At 42.6% G+C, this 26,021-nt stretch overlaps 4 protein-coding genes across 4 annotated transcripts; 2 read left to right on the top strand and 2 right to left on the bottom strand.

Annotated features, from left to right (window-relative positions):
• Nucleotides 1-2,528: 2,528 nt before the first annotated feature.
• Nucleotides 2,529-2,957, bottom strand: EDB93DRAFT_1096763 (uncharacterized protein; the record flags this gene model as incomplete). The annotated part of the gene is made up of 1 exon (XM_041446816.1): nucleotides 2,529-2,957. One exon carries the CDS (start codon nucleotides 2,955-2,957, stop codon nucleotides 2,529-2,531), a length of 429 nt encoding a protein of 142 aa, XP_041300902.1.
• Nucleotides 2,958-6,019: 3,062 nt separating this feature from the next.
• On the bottom strand, nucleotides 6,020-6,721 carry EDB93DRAFT_1067531 (Endonuclease/exonuclease/phosphatase; the record flags this gene model as incomplete). The annotated part of the gene is made up of 1 exon (XM_041444927.1): nucleotides 6,020-6,721. A coding segment is annotated over one exon (702 nt), but the record flags the coding sequence as incomplete, so codon positions are not given.
• Nucleotides 6,722-15,748: 9,027 nt separating this feature from the next.
• EDB93DRAFT_1109463 (uncharacterized protein) lies at nucleotides 15,749-16,851 on the top strand (the record flags this gene model as incomplete). Its single annotated transcript, XM_041447976.1, has 4 exons — nucleotides 15,749-15,853; nucleotides 16,095-16,142; nucleotides 16,200-16,245; nucleotides 16,388-16,851. 4 exons carry the CDS (start codon nucleotides 15,749-15,751, stop codon nucleotides 16,849-16,851), a joined length of 663 nt encoding a protein of 220 aa, XP_041300900.1.
• A 6,714-nt stretch (nucleotides 16,852-23,565) lies between these two features.
• EDB93DRAFT_1257267 (uncharacterized protein) lies at nucleotides 23,566-23,900 on the top strand (the record flags this gene model as incomplete). Its single annotated transcript, XM_041454074.1, has 2 exons — nucleotides 23,566-23,697; nucleotides 23,751-23,900. The coding sequence occupies 2 exons, from the start codon at nucleotides 23,566-23,568 to the stop codon at nucleotides 23,898-23,900; spliced, it is 282 nt and encodes a 93-aa protein (XP_041300899.1).
• Between the last annotated feature and the right edge of the window lie 2,121 nt (nucleotides 23,901-26,021).

Genomic DNA, 26,021 nt, shown 5'->3' with positions numbered 1-26,021 from the left:
AAACTGTCGTCTACCTCTTCTTCGTCAGGATCTTCCTGATTCGGGTCGCGCTCCCAAGAGAACTTGCGTGTCCAGGGAGTGGTCGTCTTGTATCTGTTTCTGTCCTCGATAGGTGTCGAGGGCTAGAAGGTAACTTGAATCTTTTGTTACGACTTGGATGGTATCTGTTGGCGACGCTCAAACAGAGCTTGTGTCGTCAACGGTCTGTGGACGTCCTTGGGCTAGCCCAAGGTTAGGGGTCGTACTTGGCGTGTCTTCGGCAAGTACGATTTAACGCCTATGTCCAAATCGGGTAGCTTATGTCACGCGGTTGCGAGACGATAAGCTATATCGGCCTAGGCTTACGACACCCGAAGGTTAATCGTAAGGATCGTCGTTAATTAGAAGGACAGAAGTCCGACTAGTTAACAGGGGCTTTGCTCGTCGACGAAGTCGATGAGTAAAGGTCGAGACTATAGGCTTATCCGCGAAGAGCAGATAAGAAGATAGAATATAGACTGCTGGCGAGGCAGAAGGATCACTCTGGTGAGAGTAGGAGGTCAAGAACCAAGTAGATTCAAGTTAGGGAATATGGTACATGGTAGCGAGTTTATATAGAGGACAGGGGACGTATTAGTGGATGATAACTCGTACTACCGGGAGAGGCAATCGGTAAAGGGTAAGACCATAATAGGAAGGCACGTTCGATCTAGGTAGAACGTGCTGGATAAGAAAGTGAGTCAAAGATCAGAATGAGAAGTGAAACATGCAGGGGCACGATCGTGCAACTGCGGAACTAAGTATAAACCGCATGTGCGACTGCGCACCGAGTCAGAGATCAAGAAAGGAAAGGGGATGCGTCATGCATCGTGTCATAGGTTACCGTCCGGACGGTAAGGGCAAGGGGACTGTCCACAGGATCAGTCAGGTGGAGAAACGGAGCATGGGTATGCTTCGTCAGCGAAAGGATCCGGCCAAATGTACTGGCTCTGCTGAAGCGACAGGTAGAGGGCGAAAGGGAATGCGAGGGTGACGAGGATGACAAGGGTAAGGTCGGGGTAAGGGTATGATGCGAGGGCTGATACGAGGAGGATCAGGAGAAAAATAGTAGGGGCCCAAGCGTCTAGATGTTCTTGTAACACCGTCGGCTAGACGCCGACAGTCCCTCTAAGAAGCCTGACGCCAGCGAAAGCCGGCGCGGCTATTTAGCAGGTCAAGGTCTCGTTCGTTATCGGAATTAACCAGACAAATCACTCCACCAACTAAGAACGGCCATGCACCACCACCCATAAAATCATGAAAGAGCTATCAATCTGTCAATCCTAGTCATGTCTGGACCTGGTGAGTTTCCCCGTGTTGAGTCAAATTAAGCCGCAGGCTCCACTCCTGGTGGTGCCCTTCCGTCAATTCCTTTAAGTTTCAGCCTTGCGACCATACTCCCCCCAGAACCCAAAGACTTTGATTTCTCGTAAGGTGCCGAGCGACACATCAAAAAGAGGTCGCCCGATCCCTAGTCGGCATAGTTTACTGTTAAGACTACAACGGTATCTGATCGTTTTTTTTTTTTTTTTTGGTGAGTATGAGGACATCCTCTCAAAGGACTCTAGGGTGTTTATGTCCTAGTCGTGTGGGGGTGACTTCTATTTTATGCTGCTCCTGTCAGGTTACTCATCGACCCACTAAAACCTCAATGTGCATGGGAATTTAATCAGAGATTTGGTTGACTCCAATTCTCGCACCGCTGTTCGAACATTATATCACGGCAGGAGCGGCGACATAATTTCAATCTTGGCATTTCTGTCAATTATGGTTTTGATACCATACAGCCTCTAATGTAGCCTAAGCTCTCTCAACAAGGAGGGGACGTTCGCCGGACTTGCACTCCCTGCATTGGTTATTCCACCGGTGGATTGTTGGTTATTCTATATGGCTGAAGGAGGATGTATTGCGCGGTAGCCCTTTCATTTTGTGCCTGCACTGGCTGCCTCATAGAAGAAACTTATTTGTGTAAGGTTAAGCCACACCTTTTGTTTATTTGTTTTCAGTTGATGGGGTTTGTGGGGATTTTTGGTTTTTGTTGTGGGTGGGGGTCTTGAGATTTTTTGAGATTTATTTGATGGTGGGGGTCGCAGGGTTTATTTGTCTTATTTATTTTAATCAGTGGGGATTGTGAGGTTTATTTTGTCGTCTTGTAGGGTTCCTAGTATATTGTTTTTGAGCCAACACTCCTCGAAGTTGTGTTTGGCGAGTTTCTGTTTCAGGAAGGGTTGTTGGTTCGTCAGCATCCACTCTGTTAGGATGCGGATTTTTATTGCTGACGCCCATCTTTCCCTTAGTGTTTTTTTGGTGATTGTTTTTTCCGCTATTCTACGTTCATTTCTGGCTTTCCAGATCGCCCATACTGTTTCCAGTATGAGGTGAACGTAGAGGTTTGTTGCAGCTTGGTTGTGGTTTTTGTTTATTTGTATTTTCATTATACCAATGCCTTTAAGGACATTGATATTGGGTTCTATGAAGGGGTTGTTTGGGTGGATCTTATTCCATGTGTTTCATACTAGTGACCATAGTTCGGTGTTGCCGAATTCACTACAGTCAAATAGTATGTGTTTAGGGGATTCGATTTCTTGACATGGGCAGAATTGTTTGTCGGCCCATGTAGGTATGTTGGCGAAGAATTTTCCGCATTTTACTGCGTCGTGGGTCATCTTCCATAGGAAGTCGCTTATGTTTTTGGGGATCTTTTTCTTTCTTTGGGACGTCCATATTTTGTCCTCGGTTATGGCCAGTCCCATGTTTCTTTTAAAGTATTTTATTGTGGATTCTATGCTTGATTTTGTTAGGAATCTTTGTGTTTGTTTTTTGTCTTTTTTGGAGTTTATTATTCTGTATGCTTTGTTTTGGGAGAGCGATTTTAAGGCTGCTCCTTCGTTTATAAAATGGTTTATGGGTTCAGGTTGTTCCCATTCAGTTGGGTTCATTGTGTTTTTCGCTTTTTTGAGGAGCGATTTGTGGTAGTTGTGGTTTTTATTGTATGTTTGGAAGGACGTTCTCGCTCCTCTTTGTCGGAGGAGTGATAGCGTAGTTTTCCAGGTGTTGGGGTTTGGGATTTTTAGCCAATTTTCATCTTCGTATTCTTTTATGTTTTTCAGTAATTGATTTGGTACTGAGGGGGTCTTTGTCACTGAAAGTGATGTGGTCATTCGGTAGGTGTTCTAGTGCATACATTATTCCTGTTAGGGTTTGGTCTTCTATATTTTTAGAAGCTGTGTTTTTTATAATTATGGTTTGGATCGGGGTTGTAGTCATAAGAATGGCTATTATCTCAGGATCTTGTTCGGATCCTAAGAGCAACACCGACAGTGTTCGTTGGTTTGGGTGGGGTTCTGTTCTTATTGGTAGAGGGAGTCCTAATCTACGATCGTTGACGGATCGTACTTTGTATGAGAAGGACTCTCTGAATATGCGGGCTGTTTCGTATGGGTTTTCGGCTTCGTTTTGTGTAGCAGGGTTAAATGCTATGGGGTCTTTGGTTATTTTTGTTTTTTGGTATTTTTTGATTCTGTTTGGGGTATGTTCCAGGTTGTCAGCCTGGGGGACATACATTTTTGTTTGGAATTTTGGTGGTAGTTCCGCCAAAATGAGCGTCGCTATGTTATAGCATCGGTCTATTTCGTTACAGGGGATTGTGTTAGGATCATTGGAGTATGTGAATTTTTCTAGGTCTTCAGTTGTCACAATTTTGTGAGTGTTTCTTAGGCATCGTGCGGCTTTTCTGTTCCACGGGTAGTTATTTTTTATTGCTGGGTGATGCCATATTGGCATCATGTTTTTTATCGATTTTTTTGCATGTAGGAAATCAATTCCTATGTTGTACTTTCGTGCAACTTTCAGCATTCTTGTTATGGTTTTAGGGATTTTAGCCGAGGGGGCTTGTGATTCATGCCATGATTGAAGTAACCATGAGATTTTGTTTTTTGGGTCAATTATTGGTGAGGGAGTTACATTGAGTTTTATTATTTCGTCGGTTAGGTTTGCCCATGTGGGTCTGTTGTCTGTGTTTAGCCATTTTTTGAGCCAGATGATTTCTATTGCTTTGAGGCGGGTCGATATATTTGGTATACCGAGTCCTCCTTTTTCTAGGCCTCGGGAGGCTTGGTTCATTGTCACTAATCCCTTTTTCTTTCCATCCCATAGGAATTCTTTGGTTATTTCTTCTATTTGTGTTTCAATATTTTTTGGCATTCCGCACACTGTTGCAAGGAACAGTGCTCTAGAGTGTATGAGGGATTTCAGTATGAGTTCTTTTCCTCTGAAGGATAAGCGGTTTGCTTTCCAGGTGTTTATTATTTTTCTTTGTTTTTCTATTATGGTTTTCCATTGTGTGTCTAGGTTTATACCGTTGCCCACCCATGCTCCCAGCGTTCTTAGTGAAGCTCCTTCTGGGATTATTGTTTTTTCGGGGGGAATGGTGTAGGATTCATTTATGATTCTTGTTGATATTAAATTTATTCTATATTCTTTTTTCCCTATTGGGAGGTATTCGGTTTTTCCTTCATTGAATTTTGCTGTCGAGGCCAGACAAAATAGGTTTATGGTTTTATCAATTTCTCTGATGTCATCCACTACTGTGGTGTAGATGAGGGTATCATCCGCAAAGACTGAGATTTTGGTGGGTTCAGGGTGATTTGGGATTTGTATTCCTTTTAGTTTTTCGTGTGATCTGATGGAGGCTGCTAACGGTTCGATAGCGAGGTCGTATAGGAGACAGGCCATGGGGTCTCCCTGTCTTACTCCTCTTCCTATCTGAATGGGGTCTGGGACCAGGCCATTCACCATTACGTGCGTTCTCACATCCAAGTATAGTGTTTTTATGAGGTTTACGAATTTCATGGGAAATCCGAATTTTTCGAGAACTTCCCATAGGTAGTCGTGTGCAATTTTGTCATAGGCTTTTTCCTGGTCTAGGGTTATGATGCATCCATTTATTTCTACTGTTTTGCAGTAGTCTACCATCAGGGTTGTTAGGTGTGTGTGATCGTATAGACTTCTTCCGGGTATAAAGCCGGCTTGGTCAGGGTGTATTAGGGATGGCGCTACTTTCCCTAGCTTTTTTGCTATCGCCCGTGTCATAGTTTTGTAGTCTGTATTAAGTAGCATTATTGGTCTGTAGTTTTCGATTTCTTCTCTATCTTTTTTCTTATAGAGGAGGGTCATGACTCTGACTGTGAAGTCTTTGTCATTGGTTCCATGGATGAATATGTCCCGGAAGACTTCGTATAATATTTCTATTATATCCATCTTTCCTTCAAGTTCCTCTCTTGCCCATGTTTTGTAGAACTCGTAGGGTAGACTGTCTTTTCTGGGAGATTTTCCATTTTGTGCTTGGGTGAGGGCTTCTTTTATGTCTTCTCTAGACAGTGGTTGGTCAAAGGTGAGTTGTTGTTCCTCATCTAGTTTTGTTTCGATTTTTTCAAGGACTTCACTTATAGCTTCCTTGCGGGGGGCAGTCATTGGTATGGGAGTTTGTAGGCTTTGGTGGTAGTCTGTGGCTATTAAAGACATTTCTGTTGTTGATCTTTGTGTTTCGCTGTCTTTGTTTTTGAGCGCCAATATGAGTTGGGCTGGTTTTGTTTCTTTATTCATTTGGTACCAGTATTTGGTATTGGCTTCGCCTTTTTCGCTGTATCTGGCTTTAGCTGCCCATTGGAGTTTTTCTATGTTGTCATAGAGGAATTTGTTCAAGGCTTTTCTGAGGGATTCAATTTTTTCTTGTGTCGATGACTCAAGATGTGTTCTTTGTTTTTTAAGGAGTTTTTGTATTTTTCTTTTGATTCAGCTGTATGCTGATTTTGTTTATTTCATTTTTTGTTATTTGCCAGATTTTTTGTGGGTTTATGTGTTCTCTTAGGGATTTTCTTTCTTCCTTGTTAGAGGATTGGTATTTGGTTGTGTATTGGGTGATCAACTTGCAGGTTTGTTTTAACAGTTTTTGTATTCTCTTTTTAAAGGCAGGGAGTTGTTCTGTGATGTTGCTTAGACGCCACAGTCCTTCATGCAGTTTTGGCAATCCTGATTGTGTGATCGTTACCAAGACTAGTCGGTGATCACTCAGGTTGCATGATTCATCTATTTTCCATTGTTCTGTGGTTTCGAGTATTTGTTTTTGAACGTATATACAATCAAGTCTTGCCGTGGCAAGAGGGGTTCTTTTTGTGAATGTGTAATCTTTTGTTTCGGTGTATTTGTCTCTCCAACCATCGATGAGTTCTAATTTGTTTATTATTTGGTTGACAATTTTTGTTAGTCCATTGTCATCAGGGTGTTCTGGGTATCTGTCTATGGCTTTTTCTACCATATTAAAGTCTCCTATGAGGATGGGGTTCGTCCATTGTTGAGATGATATATATCTCAGGACTTCTTCATAGAAGGCCTTTTTTGGGGTTTGGTCATTTGGGCTGTATAAGTTTATTATTTTGAATTGTTGCGATTCAGTGTTTTTAAAGTTTAGGACAGATAGTCTGCCTGGGATTACTATGGTGTGCGTCCATGTTTTGTTTTGTACTTTGTCCTTGTTTATGACAAAGGCGGTTCCTGCGGTGGTGTTGTTGTTATCGGTTGGGTTGTTGATAAATATTATTTTTGGGTTTTCAAGGTTTATTTCTTCCTCGTCTTTGTGGTTTAGCTTTGTTTCTTGTAGACCTATGATGTCTATTTGATTTAGTCTGACTAGTGTCGACAGAATTTTGTATTTCAATTTTTTGTTTTCTAGGTACCTGCCTTTGATGTTCAGTGAGGTGATTTTTATACCTTTGTGTTTCTTTTTTGTGTTTTTGTGTTTTGTTTTGTTTTTGTGTGAATCGTTTTGCCCTTCGTGTGACCCGGTTGAGTGACAGGGGCTGTATTGCGAACTGGGGTGGTTCTCGCATACTGGTGCAGAGCTTTGAACTGACTGACGTAGACTGTGCTTCGGAGCTTTTGCATGAATGTTTACACTGTCCGCCTCCAAACATGCGACAGCGGGAGTTACCAAATCCCCAATGTTACCGTCCTGTGATCCTCCAGGATGGCCCGAGGTAACATTCATAATAGTGTATGGTGTGCTCATCATTAATTAAGTTTAGCCTTTTTATTGGGGCCAGCCAAGTCTTTTGACAGTTTGTTTTTGGGTTTTTCACTAGCGTGATGCTAGTGGGGTTCTTAGTGTTTTTCGACATTTTTGGGGTTTATTTGGATTTGAGTTTTCGGTTTTTATTAGCGAGATGCTAATGTGTTTCGTATTTTATCTTATTTTATTCTATTTTCGATGTTTTTGGTTTTTGTTTGGGGTTTAATTTCAATTTTCAATGGCAGAACGCTAGTGAGTTTTGTATTTTTCGATGTTTTTGGGTTTTTGTTTTGGGGTTTGGTTACAATTTTCAATAGCGAAACGCTAATGAATTTCGTATTTTTCGATGTTTTGGTTTGTTGTTTGGGGTTTGATTATGATTTTCAGTTCGTGGAACGCTAATGAATTTCGTATTTTTCGACATTTTTGGTTTTTTATTTGAGGTTTGATTATGATTTTCAATAGTGAGTTTCTAGTGAATTTTGTATTTTTCGACATTTTTGGGTTTTTGTTTGAGGTTCAATTACAATTTTTACTAGCGAGTTGCTAATGAATTTCGTATTTTTCGATGTTTTTTGGGTTTTTGTTTGGGGTTGGATTGTGATTTTCAATAGCGAGTTGCTATTGAAGTTCGTATTTTTCGACGTTTTTGGGTTTTTGTTTGGGGTTCGATTGCGATTTTCAATAGCGAGACACTATTGAAGTTCGTATTTTTCGATGTTTTTGGATTTTTGTTTGGGGTTTGATTATGATTTTCATTAGCAAAATGCTACTGAACTTCGCAATTTTTGTTTATGGTTCAAAAGCCTGCCCTAAACTATCTAGGGTGAAGCTATTTTTTTGATTTTTGATTTTTGGTAATGGTTTCTGTTCTTTCTTTTAGGCTTTTAATAAGAGTTTTTGCACTTACTTTTTGTTAGGGTTCGTCAGTTTTTATTGTTTTGGTTTCGTTATTAGACTTCTGTGGGGTTTTATTAGCAGTTTCCTTATGGTCGACCTAAGGGGTTTTTAAGCCTGCCCTAAACCAATTCAGTTTTTGCTTGTCTCACCTTCGCCTTTCTTAAGGGCAAAGATATTATTCTTTATGGTCGACCTAAGGAGGTTTTTAAGCCTGCCCTAAACCAACTCAGTTTTACTTTCCTTACCTTCACCTTTCTTAAAGGCAAAGGTATTATAATTCATCAATAAGTTTATAGGATTTATGCTATAGACTTTCATCTTAGTTCATTCTTATTTGGTTTATTGGGGGTCTTAGTTTTTGTCATTCAAGTGTTTTTGTTCGCTTATATTTCTTGTTCTTATGATTTGAAGCTTTCACTTGTTTTTCGAGTCAAGAAATGTGCATCAATTCGCCATCTAATACGTGATAATACAAAGTCCAATGTCCAACATATCCACGCTGCCAACAAGTACGTGTATATAATCAAGTGGTTGAACTGCCATGCCCAGTATGCACCCCCCGGTAAAGCGACGATGTCCCTACTCAGTCCAGTCCTTGAGGATCAGATAGTCTTTCTTCCACCTGCAACAATCCCTCCAGTGTTCATCAGAATGACAGAACAGGCACAAAGGGTGCAACCGGAGTTTGAACTCTGTCCCTGAAGAGTCATTGTCCAAGTGGATCATGAGGCAGTTGAAGGACTCATGTCCCCAATTACTTTCCCAGGCTCATATCGCATCTACCACTTCGTCCTTGAGATCTCTATTCACAAGACCCTCAGAGAAATCAAGAGCTATGTGATAGTGCTTCAGCTCTTGCCACTTTCCTACAGCAATGGAATCTGTAGTCATTTTTGGGAGGAACTCTTTGAAACTGTTGTTAGACTTCAGTTTCTGTACGAGGAGCTCTTCCAGTGGCTCGCCTAGGGCCATCACTAGAGGTTGTATGTCCTTGACTTTTAACCCATCCGTGATAAGGACGTACTTTTCTCTAGGAACTTGATGGTGCTCATAAAAGAACACAGCTTTATGCTGCCTATAGTTCAAGACAACTTTAGCTTCGAGCAAGGTCTTAACGGCCTGCTTGGATTCAAGTTTGAGCAGGTAGAACCCACTGTGCGTCTGAAAGACAGCTTCCAGAGAAGCCATCTGGGGTTCAAGGAACAAAGCTGCCTCCCTAACTGTCTGGAGACAACTAGGGGTACACCTATTATCGCTATAGGGAATTGCCCAAATGGTATTGGGCAACTCCAAGATCTTGTCAGAGGGCTTGTCTCACATATAGCAATAAGGAGCCTGGTAATTGAAGTGGACTACTGGATTCGATATCATTCTCGCTCTACACCAGGGCTGCTCATCTGTGATCTCTGGCTCTGGTTCACCCAGAGGCGCTATAGGCCTATTCTTGTGAGCCAGGATTTTGGCTGCATATGTCGACACTTTTGGTGGGGACATAAGGGCATTGGAGTACAAGATTGTATGGCATGCATTGTCCTGATGATTGTGGAGAAGTGAGCATACAAGGATCAGAATGGCGATATCACCCTTTCTGGAGGATCAAAGTCCCCTATAAAAGAGAAATGAACTGATTCAGCAATGCTTCCATTCATGAATATATCAACATGTCAGCAACAATTCTTGGCCAAATATAACAATGACACAACAGTTGAAGGTTAGTTTTATCCATTTGTGAAGTTAAGTCTCATGGTGGTGTCAGCTCTTGATTATGACAGCATGTTTTGCTGTGTTCAACATGCTGATCAAGCATTCAACCTCAACCACTAGTTGCCAGGCCAAACTCTATTATCTATTTTTGCACAATTATGCCTTAAAATCTCCATGGATGTTAATGATAGTATTGCCGTGACTCTGACTTGCCGCCAGCTCAAGCCATAACTAGTAGCCCAGCTTAGCCAGACTGACAAAAAGTCGGACCTTCTAGAAGTCACAATTCCTGATTTGGCAGTTAAGCTGCAGTTCATAGTTTTAAGTCGGTCAACTGTTAACAACAAACATTTTCTACCATTCAATGAACATCGAACATTGAACATTAACTACTCACAGCCTTATCTTTGTGTGTACTAGTCCCATTAGTTTCATGGACTGTTGTCAATATAGGAGAATAAATGTAGTAAAATTTGAACACATCTTGATTTTTCAAATTTTTCACACTCAAACTTGAGTTTCTCATTGGTTCTCCTGCCTCAAGTAATATATTCATTTACCCAGTCAAAACAAATATTCACTATCAAACATCAATAATTAATGATATCAAACTACACAGTAACTGCCACATAAGATATCATTAGCTAAGCTTACTGTTACAAGAACATCTAGACGCTTGGGCCCCTACTATTTTTCTCCTGATCCTCCTCGTATCAGCCCTCGCATCATACCCTTACCCCGACCTTACCCTTGTCATCCTCGTCATCCTCGCATTCCCTTTCGCCCTCTACCTGTTGCTTCAGCAAAGCCAGTACATTTGGCCGGATCCTTTCGCTGACGAAGCATACCCATGCTCCGTTTCACCACCTGACTGATCCTGCGGACAGTCCCTTGCCCTTACCGTCCGGACGGTAACCTATGATATGATGCACGACGCATCCCCTTTACCCTGTTCCCTTTTATGATCTCTGACTCGGTGCGCAGTCGCACATGCAACTTATACTTAGATCCGCAGCTGCACGATCGTGCCTTTGCACGTTTCACTTCTTATTTCGATCTTTGACTCACTTTCTTATCTAGCACGTTCTACCCAGACTGAACGTGCCTTCCTATTATGGTCTTACCCTTTACCGATTGCCTCTCCCGGTAGTACGAGTTATCATCCACTAATACGTTTCCTGTCCTCTATATAAACTCGCTACCATGTACCATATTCCCTAACTTGAATCTACTTGGTTCTTGACCTCCTACTCTCACCAGAGTGATCCTTCTGCCTCGCCAGCAGTCTATATTCTATCTTCTTATCTGCTCTTCGCGGATAAGCCTATAGTCTCGATCTTTACTCATCGACTTCGTCGACAAGCAAAGCCCCTGTTAACTAGTCGGGCTTCTGCCCTTCTAATTAACGACGATCCTTACGATTAACCTTCGGGTGTCGTAAGCCTAGGCCGATATAGCTTATCGTCTCGCACCCGCGTGACATAAGCTACCCGATTTGGACATAGGCGTCAAATCGTACTTGCCGAAGACACGCCAAGTACGACCCCTAACCTTGGGCTAGCCCAAGGACGTCCACAGACCGTTGACGACACAAGCTCTGTTTGAGCGTCGCCAACAGATACCATCCAAGTCGTAACACTTACTTCCTGTGTCTAGGTGGGCCATGAGGTTATGTTGTGACTTCTTGACCTCATTCAGTCTGTGAACTTCGGATAGCAACATGTCTTCGAGAGTTGTCATTGACAATCCTCCTGTTATACTCAAGGGGAGCACTAGGCAAAGCCACTCCTTGCACCAAGCAAAGACCATTAAGCCTGAATACAAACCCTAGGTGAAAGCCACATCATGTTAAGATCATGCTCAAGGGTTTAATCCGAAGGGCTTGGCTTCAGCTCGTGCACTGCGCCCCTTACCTGAGTACATGCCCCTAACTTCCGAAGGCTAATGGACGATGTCCAGATTCTGATTGTCCAATGTGCGGGAATTCTGGCGGACGTTCGGGAACAGGTGATAAGACTAATCCGGATGATGTCTGAACTAGAAAGGAAACAGTGGAGGACTACCAAAGGTAGAGGTGGAGGTGATAAGTCTATCGGGATCAACCCTAAGACTAGCGGAGGTCGACGAGAGAATAACTCAAGTCAAACGGAGGGGAGAATGAGCAGAGTCTAAGATAATATTCGAACTAAAGATGTACATAGATTCTACAGGGTTTATATACTATGGAGGACTTAACAGAGGACAAGCCAGCGCAGTCTGAAGCTATGCGAGGCTGTGGACGGAGGTTATAGAAAAGTCAAACACTAGTCTATCGAATATAGTAAATGAAACCGGAGATGAGAACAGAGGAAAATAAAGGCAGAAGTGAAATGAGGTATGGAAAATAATATAGTCTAACTGGAATAGGAACATACAAAGGGATTAGGCACAGAAGTTAGACGCAGGGTCGGATCTGGACATAGATAGAAGTCAGTCGGATCCGGATATCCAGAAATGATGTGTGTGATACATCCGTGTCCGGAACACGGGATATGACACATCAACACCATCCTCACCATTTTCTGGCGATTTGAAAGAGGCGAAGATTCTCTAGCAAAACACAATTTTTCTGCTCAACCAGATACTAAACCTCCCTTGTGTGGAGTAGAAGAAATCCTGGGGAATACACTGTGCATGACTCCAGCTATCATCAACTCATTGTCAGAGTGATTGGATTATTTGGATAGCCTTCTATGTGAAGCCACCAATACTGACACACCTATTACAGGTATATTTAATAAACCAACTCACTTTAGTGCTTATCACTGATCAATATTTTCAAGGTCAATGCAACAGAGTCCTAGAGTTCTTATCCAACCCTGATCAAGAGATCGCCATATGCCACTTCCAGATCAATGAGCAATGTACAGGCCTGATTATTATTTCAGAATTTTTTTGATATTTGCCCAGGAGATATTCAGATACTATTGCACATAGTTGATCAGAGCAAGACCTTAGAACAGAGACCTTGGTATATTACAGATCAATGTCACTGATCATGTCTTATCACTAATGGTTTGATATATTTCTGGATAACCTTCATTTCAATTGCCAGCTTGTAGATATCTCTGTATTTTTTAATGGAATTATAAAAACCAAATATCTCTCTGCCATTCCTGATCTTCTCATCACCTTCACTGCAGGGCCCTGTTGCAAACCCATCAAAGAGGTCACATCTATCCTCGTCAAATCTGCATTTACTTAGGGTGCTGCCAATATTATAGAGAAACTTCAGAAAGAAATTATCGCCAAACCAGAAACAGTCATTGTGATTCTGGCTCTCATTGCTGAAGCTTCAACCTACAAGTCACCTGAATACTCATCCACTACATGGAACACACTATGCTGTGAAAAACCAGCTCATTTTTTTGAGTTATTCCTTGTTCTTCAGAAGGATGATTTACTACCAGAGGACCTTATTGTTGTAGCAAACCACTCATGGTTCAGTCTAGCATCTGTTGAAGTTTGAGTCTGGATAGGGGGTGATACCCTTATCAACATTAGCCTGCAGAGTGGAAATCATACAACATGTGGAGTACTTGTATTCATTATCCAGGTTTCATTAGTACTAACTAGTTGAAAGACTATCTGATCACTCTTTGCAAGCAGATAGACCCCAGCTATAATACTGCAATGTTGGAAGCATCTGACATTACCTTCCCTCTCTTGTGGGACCACATGCAGAACTCTATTGAGGTTGCAGGAGGAAGTACAACTCATAGCTGTTACCTGACATGATACCAGGCATCTGCCAGGGATGTAAAGTATCTGGAGCACCCAGTTTCTGATGATAGGCCCTCATCAGCATTAGTGTTAAATACCAGCGTCCATACCCTCTCTGATACCAGAGCTAGTAGTGACTCTGCCAATACATACTACAGTGACCATCTACATATTATACAGGTCACCTGACCTACATAATATCCTGTATAAGATGGGCCAGCAGACTATGGGCCAATGTTATGTATATCCTTGATGTTGACAGATGGGCTAGGAGGGATATTATTTCTGATGGAGGTGGGTGGGCCCATCTATGCCAATGTTATATATATCCTTGACAATGGTGGATGGGGGTAGGCCCATCTAGGGAATATGTACAGTAGGATGAACTAGTGCAGGCTACGATAATCAAATGGAGTTTGACTTACCAAAATCAGATGGATGTAGATATGGCTTTCATGATGATGCTGCCAATGAGGCAAATGTGAATGGCTCAGATCAATGTCCTTCAAGTGGCACTAGTCCCATTGGAGAGGCAAGTTGAGATGGTAGTGTTCCTCTTCAAGTTCCTGGTGTTATCAGAACATATCATCCTAATATCAATGGTGCATGTTAATTTCACTTGATGCTTATTCAAACTTGTGCTCATATACTCTTCTCTATGAAGGGAGAATTTGCGATGAACATGGAGATGACATACCCCCAGATACTCTGCCACCTCTGTTGTAGTAGGGAGGTTTGGCTCCTAGGAGTCTTGTGGGGGTGCCAGGGGTCTTGTCAGGGCCTTGAGGCACCCACATACATATAGTCTGTGCATGTAGTAGTCAGTCTTCACCATTGCATTCTCGTTCTGCTTGTTTGCTACTTGGTCTGAGTCCATCAGCCCTCGTCAGTGATGCCCTCTCCACCATGTCCTTCAAATCATGGACCAGACAACTGGACACCATATGCTAATTGAGTTGATTTTGAAGTTGCAGACTTCCTCTACCATCGCAACCAGATGTCGGGGGGCGATATTAATTTTATATTCAATCTGTGGGCCGCTGAAGATGAGGAATCTAAACTGTGGGAAAAGTTGGTGCTAAGCTAAGCAAACACAGATAGACCCAGGCGCGAGTGAAATGTTGACCCAAGGGCAGCTGTCTAGGTAAAGGGAAACCTCTCTTATAAAAAGAGGGACACCAAACTAATACTAGGGTAATAGGACTATAGGATGCACGAAGCACGAGGCGAGAGCAATGTGACGAACAATATACGGATGTATGAGTGCAAAAGGTGAAAGGCGAGATGTGCAACATGAAGGTAGTGCGCATGAGCAAGAGCAAAGTACAAATGAGTGAACAAGGCGAAAGAGAGAGGAGGCAAGACAACTAATAACACCCCAACTAAGGTGGGCTGATGTTAAGGTGAAGGCGGACAACCAGTGCACAAGACTTAGATGGTCACTGCAATCAACAAGTAAAATTCCCTTGTATCTAAGGACACAGAGAAAGTAGGCGAAAAATCAACCCAGAACATAAGTAATAGAGGGGTATAAGTAAAATAGCTAAGCGCTGCTAGGTGTGCAGGTTTCATGTAATGAGCTGAACAGGCTATAAATAGTACATAAAGTATGTAACAGGGTCTCGGCTACACGCAAAGTGCAAAGCTGAGCATTAGCGATGGAAACCAATTAAGCAAAATAGAAATATGATGGGAAAAATGCACCAATGGACTTCTGAGGACATGGGAAGGATGGATGGATAGGTATATGGACAATGTGAGTGCGGATGCACAAAGCATGTGAACGTGAAAGGCCGTGCACAAAACCTGTGAAATAAAACATGTGCGCTAATGTGCTAGATATATCCTGTAGATTAGAGCTTGAGTTTGTAAGGGAAGTGGGAGAATTCGGAGAGAGAAGTGTCTGTGGAGACGCGAGTCTCTACAACAGCAGAAGACTTTAAAATCTGACTGTCCCCAGTCAGCGCATTCACGCAAATGGACTTAGAGAAATCTCAGCAAAGTGAAGATCACGTGATTGTGGTCCGTATTCTGAATGAGAAGTACTGGCAGTTGGCCTCGTGACTTTGGGAATTAGTGCAAATGCTGACATAATTGTGGTTAGTGTGATTAAAAGAGTGCTATGTGGCAATGCATTGCTCTTCCATCTTTCACTATTACTGCATTTATAACATGTCCACTTTTGACCTCAACCTACTCGACTCTGTACATTCTCCCTCCCCTGAGCCTGAGGCTCCCATTGATGATGCAGCACCCGAGCCTGAATCAGATAATGCTTGTGTCGCCTAAACATGGGTCATGGTGCTTGAGTCACTTGACACGTCTGAGATGACACATCCAGATCTCAAACAAGAGCTCCTGGAGGACATAGAGACATGGCTACACGAGTGGGATTCACTCGAGGTGTGTTTCTCTTTTGTTTGGCAAATGGGTTTTGACTAATTTGTTTTCATAGGCCAACATTCGTGCATGTAGCAAGGACACAAACGAGGCAGATGTTGTGCTCACTCTGAGCGATGATGAGAAGACTAAGATGATAGAGCTGAAGCAATAGGCCATTGTCACCTGCAAGACAGTAAAGGATTGGAAGGTTGCGGCAGAGAAGTTGATGGAGTAGTCTCGCATTGCACGTGATGTGGGGCAGAAGGGGAAGGGTAAGGAGAAGGATGTAAATGTGGACATGGGGAAGCTGGTGAGTACTTATCATTTTTCTTTCTTTTTCCTGCGTGCTAATGGTTTTCCATGACAGAAATTGGGTGGGTGCATGTCGGCCAAGCGCACAAACAATCCAAAGTGTGAGCGTTGCATTACGTGCAACATTTCTTGCATGGAGGGTTGTACCTTGTGTTGCGTGCTGTGCAACAAATTGCATGTTGCATGCTCTTTTGGTGAGTCTTTTTCACATTATTTATTAACCTTTTTCTAACTTGTTTTAAGCTGCTAAGTGTAAGGCCACTGGTGCTGCAGGTCCTGCTCACAAGGTGGCTTGTGTTGCTGGCGGTCACGCACCTACAGGGCTGACTTTGGCAGATGATGCTGACCCTATGGGCAAGTCCAAGGTTGAGGTCAAGGAGGTTGCTCCTCCGGCTCCTGAAAAGCCTGTTCATGTGACGATTTGCCTGCCCATTTGCACGGTTGCAGGGGGTTTGCGGGTGGATGGTGAAGGAGAGCTGGTTCGACTTCATGCAGAAAATGCATGCCTTACCAAGGAGAACACTTGTCTGCGCACCTCACAGGAGGAATACATGCAGTTCATCCAGAACATGTGCCAGCAAGCTTGGGCACAACAAATCGAATTTGTTGTGATGAGCAATAAGATTTATGCATGGTCAGATGACTGGAGGGAAATGGGGTGGGAGATGGAAGACTTTGTCGTGGGGCAAGAGCACTCGCAAAAGTAGTTAGACCCTACTTTAGTTTTGTTCTTTTTTTCTTCTTCGCCCGCCGTCTTCACACGTCTGTACCATATGTCTGTACCATATGTCTGTCCCTTTGTGCGTGCTTTGTGCTTACTATACTCTTGTTTTTCCTCACTCCATTGTACAATATATCAGGTTCACATTGTGTCTGAATTTTGCGTGATCCTCGTGTTAAGTCCCAGTCCATGTCTGTTACGACTGGGATAGTTCTGCTGTTGCCGGTCAAGATAGACCTGTCGGGCGAACAGTTCGTCGGCCTTCCTAATACAAGGAAGGTTTCTGGTGGTTCCTACTGCACGAGCCGCGGCTTCTATGCAGGATCAGCGGCGAGTGGTTTTAGCACTTCTGCCTAGGCGGTGAGTGGTTTTAGCACTTCTACCGCAATCAAGGGTTTCAGGCTAAGACAGTGAGTGACTGTCTTAGAATCAGAGTTCAGGCTACTAAGGGTGGAGACCTTAGTAGATCAGGTTTCAAGGGGAGAACCCAGTAGATTAAGTTAAGGAATAAATCTATGGTACATGGGATTTATATAGGTAAAAGGAAGCGGCGTAGCCGCGACAAGAAAGGTAACAAAGATAGGAAAAAGAGTACAACCTATCAAGATAGCAAAGATAGGTGAAACCGCCATGCGGCGCAAGATAGTATCTATGTTACAATCAAAGAGAAGAGAAGTGCGGACAGCCCGCTTGATAAGAGAATAGCCGGGTCTAGATGAGTCTAGAATCGGCGTCATGGTTCCAAGAAAGGGAAAAAATGAAATAGGAGTAAATGTTATTGTAACAATGTCCATGTCCAAAGAATCCATTGGACCTGGATACAAATGAAGTAGAACTGTGAGCAAGTGTGATATAATTAGAATTAAAAGGAAATATTTAGCCGTATATGCGTGATTGTGTGAGCTTCATGCTCAACTTGTCTTCTTTATGCAGCTGTCTGTGTCTGCTCCTGCTTTGAGTCATTAGGGTGGTCAAGTATCATCTATATAAAAATGGGTGTGGCGCAGCTTCGCGCATTCAAAATAGAAGGTCTATGTGGATGGTTATGCGCGCATGAGTCACTAGGTGAACTTATCTGTATATAATGTTACAGTTATTACATGTGATATGATAGAGTCTGTGGTTTTTGTTATGTTCAGCAAATGCACAGGATATATAATGAGATGCGAGAGAGAAACTGAGGTCACTGGATGAAACCCAGGGTAAAACTGAGAGTAGATGCTTCTAGCAAGACTGTGTTTTTGTATTTTCTATATTTTTGCTATGTTTTTGTTCTTTTGACTGTGGGATGATATGTACGAGGGCGAGGGTCGGAAATTTGGGAATGCAGGGGTGCGGATATGAGGGTACGCGATGAGCGAGCCTTCGCCCGCTATTTGTCGTGTGTGCACTCAGGTTCATCTTCACCGGGTTCTATAGTTTTGTTAGCTCCTAAATGGTCTATACTTTCGTCGTCCATTCTGGTCATCTGTGTGACAGATACATGATCCTCGCTGCTGGATAGTGGGGTATTACGCAAAATGCAGCGAAGCGTAGCTTGGATATCGCACTGTCTAACTCTGCGAGCATATAAGAACCTCCTTTCGTGTGCCACACAACCATCATTGGTCCAAGATAGCACAGCTTTGTCTCCTTGCTAAGCTTGTACTTGACTTTCGAGTTGCATACAAGAACTAGCACACTGGGTTCAAAGTCATAAGACTTGATAGACATGCAAAAGTGTTTCTCGAAGTCACAAATCAACTTGAATTGTGCTTTGACAACCTGATCTTTGATTGTGTCAAGGTCAGCTTTGTGCTTCTGCAATTGGTGCGCATGCCATGCTATAAGGTCAGCAGTGGTAAATGTGCCTCAGCTCGGCAAAGGAGCGAGAAATGTTGCTTCAGCTAAGTCAAACGGAAAAATAGGCTCAACACCATGAACCATAAAATATGGCAATAGGCCCGTTGCGCAATGAATAGTAATGCACTCGGCCGAGAAGACAGAGTGGACAACTTGGTACCATCGCAAGTCATCACCATTGCAACTTTTGATGATGGCCTCCTGGACATTGTGGTGTTGTCTTTCAACTATACCATTTGCCTGGGAGTCGTATGGCAATATGCAAATTGGGTGAATCCCGTACTTTCGTGTGAGCTCATCTACCACAAGCCTGTGTTACAAGAACATCTAGACTGCTTGGGCCCCTACTATTTTTCTCCTCATCCTCCTCATATCAGCCCTCGCATCACACCCTTACCCCGACCTCGCCCTCGTTATCCTCGTTATCCTCGCATTTCCTTTCGCTCTCTACCTGTCGCTTCAACAGAGTCAGTACATCTGGCCAGACCCTTTTGCTGACGAAGCATACCTGTGCTCCGTCCCACCACCCGACTGATCCTGTGGACAGTCCCGTTGCCCTTACCGTCCGGACGGTAACCTATAATACGACGCATGCTGTGTCCCCTCCACCCAGTTCCCTTTCTCTGATCTATGACTCGGTGCGCAGTCACGCATGTGTACTTATACTTAGCTCCGCAGTTGCATGATCGTGCCCCTGTGCGTTTCACTTCCTATTTTCGACCTCTGACTCACTTTCTTATCTGCACGTTCATGTTCACTCGTGTCTTACCTCGAATGTGCTTTCCTTTTATAGTCTTACCCTTTACCGCTTACCTCTCTCGGTAGTACGAGTTATCACCCACTAATATGTTTCCTGTCCTCTATATAAACTCGCTACCATGTACCATATTCCCTAACATGAATCTACTTGGTTCTTGACCTCCTACTCTCACAAGAGTGATTCCTTCTGCCTAGCCAGCAGTCTATATTCTATCTTCTTATCTGCTCATCGCGGATAAGTCCTTGGTCTCGATCTTTACTCATCGACTTTGTCGACAAGCAAAGCCCCCTGTTAACTAGTTGGACTTCTGTCCTTCTAATTAACGACGATCTTACGATTAACCTTCGGGTGTCATAAGCCTTGGCAGATATAGCTTATCGTCTAGCATCCGCTTGACATAAGCTACCCGATTTGGACATAGGCGTCAAATCTTACTTGCCGAAGCCTCACCAAGTAAGACCCCTAACATTGGGCTAGCCCAAGGACGTCCTCGACCGTTGACAACACATGCTCTGTTTGAGCGTTGTCAACAGATACCATCCAAGTCGTAACAATCTACCACAAGCCTGTATGCGGGCACGTTGTCTGTCATGATTTTGGTAATTGGACCCCATCTGCAAAGAAATTCTTCAAAGATAAAAGCGGTTAGCAACTTGGTATTCTCTTTGCACAACATGCGCCATTCGTGATACAATGTTAGTGTGCAGTGCACTTGCACGAGATATTTGAATCCGCCCACTCTGGGCATCTTTATTGTATCAATGTGCGCTTTGCAAAACAAACCTTTTGGTATTGGTATGGTCAGCAGAATATGGAGCTTTCACATCTGGCGAACTTGACACTCATGGCATGTTCGCACGTACCACTTTATGTCTTCGATAATGTGCAGCCACCAAAAGTGTAGTAGCAGCCACACATGCATGGTGTAGACACCTTTATGGCTGAGGTCATTGTGCACTTCCTTAAGAAGGCAATATCACTTGCATGGCAGTGCTACTAGCTGGTGCTTTCCATGGGGTTCTCTATGCCAGAGATTGCCCTCAAGGATGAAGAAGTGCACAGCATAGTTAACAAACACTGCAAATTCATGATCTGAAAGGTCAGCGGGTCATTCACACAAAATAAGGAACTTTTTGGTTAATACAAGCGACGCGTCAAGCGCTTGCACAGCCTCTGAGCAAGGAATGGTCGGCTCTGGTTGCTCTTCTTGCACAACGTCTAAGAAGACGTGATGTACTGGTGTGCATGAGTCTAGTGAATGGTGCGCATTCTGATGCACTGTGGCAGACAAGTTGGGAAGTTCTATCATTGAGTAATGCGACTCCAAATGAGTATGCACAATCAATCCAATCTTCCTGGTCATTGTCCTCCTTGAGAGACCGATGTCTTAATAACCGAGGGTCTTATATAAAGTCGTGTAAATGTAATGACACCACAATTACACTTTGGATAAGACTGCTTGCCAGTCCTCAATTAACACAGTCTACGACTTTTCCTATTTTGTGGTAGATAATGTGTGAGTTCTTGGGAGGCTCGCTAAACTAATCTTTTTATAAAGATCAACCTAGCCAGAGCTTTACTTTTCTTTATTGAAACTCAAATCTCTTGTCTAGGAATAAGCTTCTAGACACGTAATTCGGTTTCTGGAATGTATTTGCCTAGGAAATCTCCTTCTAGGCTCTGAACTTGGATACTGGAACTAGTGAGACGTGGTCTCAAATATACGAAATATGACCAAGATCGCTTGGTCTATGGACACCTGACTGTGAGACAATGGTCTCAAATATACAATATATGTTCAAGATCGCTTGAACAAAGGGGACTATAACTTGACCAAGATCACTTGGTCTATGGGACAACTAGTGAGACGTGGTCTCAACAATATGATAGATGACTAAGATCGCTTAGTCAAAGGGCACAGAGCAATGAGACAAAGGGGTCTCAAAGACAATATATATGACCAAGAACACTTGGTCTATAGCACTAAATAAGTTTCTAAGGTAAGAAACTTATAATCTCAAGGGAATTCTTTTCTCTGCACTTGTCTCACTTCAAAGGGACTAACTTTGCAAGTGAAATATCTGATAGGCAGATTGCTACAAATGGGAGATCATATTTTTTTGGGGGAGAATGGGCTCTCCTTATATACATTTTGTATGGAAAAGTAACCTAGGTTCACAAACAATAAAAAATAAGGAGGACCAATCAAAATATTGGGTCAAACCCAATAAAAGAATAAAATACAAGTGAAAGATGGAGCTATGACATCATTGTGGAGCAGAACATTCTGGAATGTGGAGTAATGACATCATTGTGGAGCAAAAGATTCCAGAACCTTCCATGAGTGAATCATTGTGGAGCAGAATATTCTAGAAGGAAATGACATCATGAATGATGTCATTGTAGAGTAGAATAATCTAGAGCTTGATGACATAATATCTTTCAACAGAATACCTGCAGGAGTATCTGTGGAGTCTTATGACTTCATAATGACATCATACCCTATGGGTACAATTTTATGAAGTGTCAGGTGAGTCAAAGCATCCTAATGAAAAAGTAAAGTAAAGAAACACTAGAGAAAAGTAGGTAGCAAAAATAAGACAGTTGGCAGGAATTGAAACACGGTCTTTTTGGATAGGTTTTTTATAGGCTTTGTACTTTTCTCTATGGTTTTCTCTAGCCAAAGTGAATAAGCCAAAGGCAAGGCTATACCTTAACCTTCATTTCTCTTCTCACATCAACTAGGTCTAAATGTGATTCCCATCTCACATTAGACTTTTTCCGTCAAAACATATTCAGATCATGAAACTTGGGGAAAACTGGAAATATGGACCATGGTTTGAAACCAAGGTATGGGTTGACTAGTCTGAGGACTAAGCTAACAGACTTTATCTTTTGAGTGTCACCTAGTATTCATGTCCATGCATGATTCCCACATCATGCAGGACAACACGATAAATTCCGCACAAGCTAAACAATGTGTGTTTGGTCTGAGTACCCTACCAGTAGTCTCAGTAGTGCCCCTCGCAGTGGGCTCCAGTTGAAGATGAGGAATCTAAACTGTGGGAAAAGTTGGTGCTAAACTAAACAAACACAGATAGACCCAGACATGAGTGAAATGTTGACCCAAGGGCAGCTATCTGGGTAAAGAGAAACCTCTCTTATAAAAAGAGGGACACCAAACTAATACTAGGGTAATAGGACTATAGGACGCGCAAAGTGCGAGGCAAGAGTGATGCGACAAATGATATATGGATGCGCGAGTGTGATGCAAAGGTAGCATACACAAGCGAGAGCAAAGTATGAATGAGCGAACAAGGCAAAAGAGAGATGAGGCGAGACAACTAATAACACCCCAACTACGGTTGGCTGATGTTAAGGCAAAGGCAGACAACTGGTGCACAAGACTTAGATAGTCACTGCAATCAACAAGTGAAATTCCCTTGTATCTAAGGACACAGAGAAAGTGGGCGGAAAATCGACCCAGAACATAAGTAATAGAGGGGTATAAGTAAAATAGCTAAATGCTGCTAGGTGTGCAGGTTTGATGTAACAAGCTGAACAGGCTATAAATAGTACGTGGAGTATGTAACAGGGTCTCGGCTACATGCAAAGTGCAAAGCTGAGCATTAGCGATGGAAACCAATTAAGCAAAATAGAAATATGATGGGAAAAATGCACCAATGGACTTCTGAGGACATGGGAAGGATGGATGGACTGGTGTATGGACAATGCAAGTGTGGATGTGCAAAACTGCACAAAAGGCTGTGTGCAAAACCTGCAAAATAAAACATGTGCGCTAATGCACTAGACATATCCTGTAGATTAGAGCTGGAGTTTGTAAGGGAAGTGGGAGAATTCAGAGAGAAGTGTCTGTGGAGACTCAAGTCTCTACACTACCTCATTAGCGATTCATGGTGAAACACCGCCCTTTGCAAACCATGTTGAGATGTACAATGTCATTGATTCAATGCTTCTAGGTGATGTCGCCTGGCAGAGTTTTACTTCAGAATATAATGGCACTCTATCCTGAAAGTGATGTTCCTGTCATGGATGACATCAGAGTATGATGTGTGGTTCCGAGATCCTTGGATCCTCATGCACAACATGCTCTCCAACCCAGACTTCGAAGGTGAATTCGACTATGCTCCGCTACAGGAGTATGATACCAGCAACGGAGCACATTGCTTTAAGGACTTTATGTCTGGTGATTGGTGTTGGAAGCAGGCTGTAAGCCGTTTTTCATTCTTTTTTCCAAGTTTCTCATCTCTCATATTTCACAGGATTTGATTGCCAATGATCCCAATACAATTGGATCCATGTTTGTTCTAATAATCCTCAGCAGTGATAAGACTATGGTCTCCGTCACTACCAGACACAACCAATACTGGCCAGTTTATTTGTTGATCGGCAACATCAGCAATAACATGTGATGTGCACACCGCAATGGTGTTATATTGCTGGGCTTTCTAGCCATTCCGACAAGTACATGTTTTAATCTGATATTGTCTGTTGCTGGTACTAATTAGATACATATATTTAGCTGACAAGGAGTCCACCAAAGATGCACACTTTCGAAAATTCTGCTGTCAGCTTCTCCACTCATTGCTGGCAAAGATGCTGGAATCCCTTAAGCCAGGTATGACAACACCCAAGGTTGTATGCTCCCTCACATACTGAAGTCTTAGTGGAGGAATTTGAGTTAGGTGTGCTATGAGATGGATATGGACTTGTAGGAGACATTGTGGTTTGTACCTTCATTATCGTAGTCATCATATAAGCTGACAACTTACAATATACGTTGAAGGTTCAACAATTCAGATGGTTAGTCTGAACAATGTTGGGTCTTGCTGCCTAGCTACATTGTCTAGAAGACAGTGTTCGACCCTAAAGGGTTTCTGTACTAAGCTCAAAGCTCAGAGAGAGAGGAAAACTACTAAGACTCTGACTGGTGATGGAAACTGGTGAAAAGGTAAGTTCATTATGTAAGCTACAAAATAGCAAACATAAGGTAAAGACAGTATCTACAAGCCTAGTCAGGAATGAGTCTCTACAACGTGTTCTACAGCCATTCACCAACTATTTTCCATGAACTGACATACATGAGCTCCTCTCTCCTGACATTTTACATCAGCTGATAAAGGGTGCATTTAAGGACCATATTGTCACCTGGGTACACAAATACATTAAGGCTCAATTGTTAAGGTTGTACTCTCGTATTAGCGGATCCAATAGGGCTTTAGCCTCAGCTCATATGCTGTGCCCCTTTCCCAAGTACTGCCCGTTATTTCAGAGAGGGAGGTATAACACGTCCGGAGGGTTGGACAAGTATCGTATTGATATCCGAAGGTCTTCTGGATAATGAAAACATGTGTAAGACTAATCTGGACAGGTCTGGACTAGAAAACAACAGAGTATAGACTATCCGAAGATAGAGTCAGAGATGTAGACTTATAGGATACAATCCTTAAGTCTTGGAGTATGACCAGAGCTTAACTAGGCTCGAGTCCAGGAGGACGGAAAGAGAACAAACTGAGATGATATTCAAACTGAGGTACTACAGGGCATATACAAGAGTTTATATACTAGAGGAACATCCGAGGCTATGCACAAAGTATAAGCAAAGTTATCACAAGTCAAAACGCGAGTCAGAAATGAAACACAGGTCAACGGATCATAAAGCATAGCCAGAAGTAAGTATAACCAAGATACCGGGAACAAGGAATAGCCAATAAAGGAATAGGCTGTGTATTAATGTTATATGAACAGGAAATGAATAAAGAAGCTTATCGTATATCAGATTGGAAGTGGATCTGTACATCAGATCAGATCAGATCTAGGCTCCAAGGTCTGGATGAGAAGCGTGGATACATGGGATATGACACTCAATACTCGGAAAATGAGGCGAATAAAATATTAGATGATATTGATCACCAGTAAGTCTAATTTTGAACATGTTGGGTTACAATGACTAGTATTGCTCTTGCTCCCTCATTTGCAGGCCTGAGATGATTCCCAGAGGGAAGGGGCTTCAAACAATGGACGGGAGACGATTCCAAAGCACTCATGAAGGTATGTCAATAAATGGGTGTTCTATCATCATGAGTAGTGTTGACTAACATGTATTCTTACTACTATAGGTGTATATACCTGCGATCAAAGGCCATGTACAATCGGAGATGGTGCTGACTTTGCAAGCCTTAATTGATTTTATATACATTGCACAGCACAATATCATTAACTCCAACAGCCTCAATGCATTGGACGATGCACTCGAGTGTTTCCATAGGCACCTGCAAAATATTTGAAACATCTGGTGTTTGCCCGTAATGGATTCAACCTCCCTCGACAACACTCACTTATTCATTACCACAAGATGATCTGATCATTTGGCACACCAAATGGACTCTGTTCTTCCATCATGGAATCTAAACATATCAAGGCTGTCAAGAAGTTATGGCAATGGTCCAGTTAGTTTGAAGCCCTCAATCAGATGTTACTGACGAATCAACATCTAGATAAGTTAGTGGCATCTCGTATCAACTTTGATAACT

The sequence above is a fragment of the Suillus bovinus genome (assembly GCF_016758785.1).
Source record: "Suillus bovinus strain UH-Sbo-P2 chromosome Unknown EDB93scaffold_166, whole genome shotgun sequence".
In the NCBI taxonomy this organism is placed as follows: domain Eukaryota; kingdom Fungi; phylum Basidiomycota; class Agaricomycetes; order Boletales; family Suillaceae; genus Suillus; species Suillus bovinus.
The sequence above is the reverse complement of the archived record's forward strand: the minus strand, read 5'-3'. Positions and strand labels throughout refer to the sequence as shown.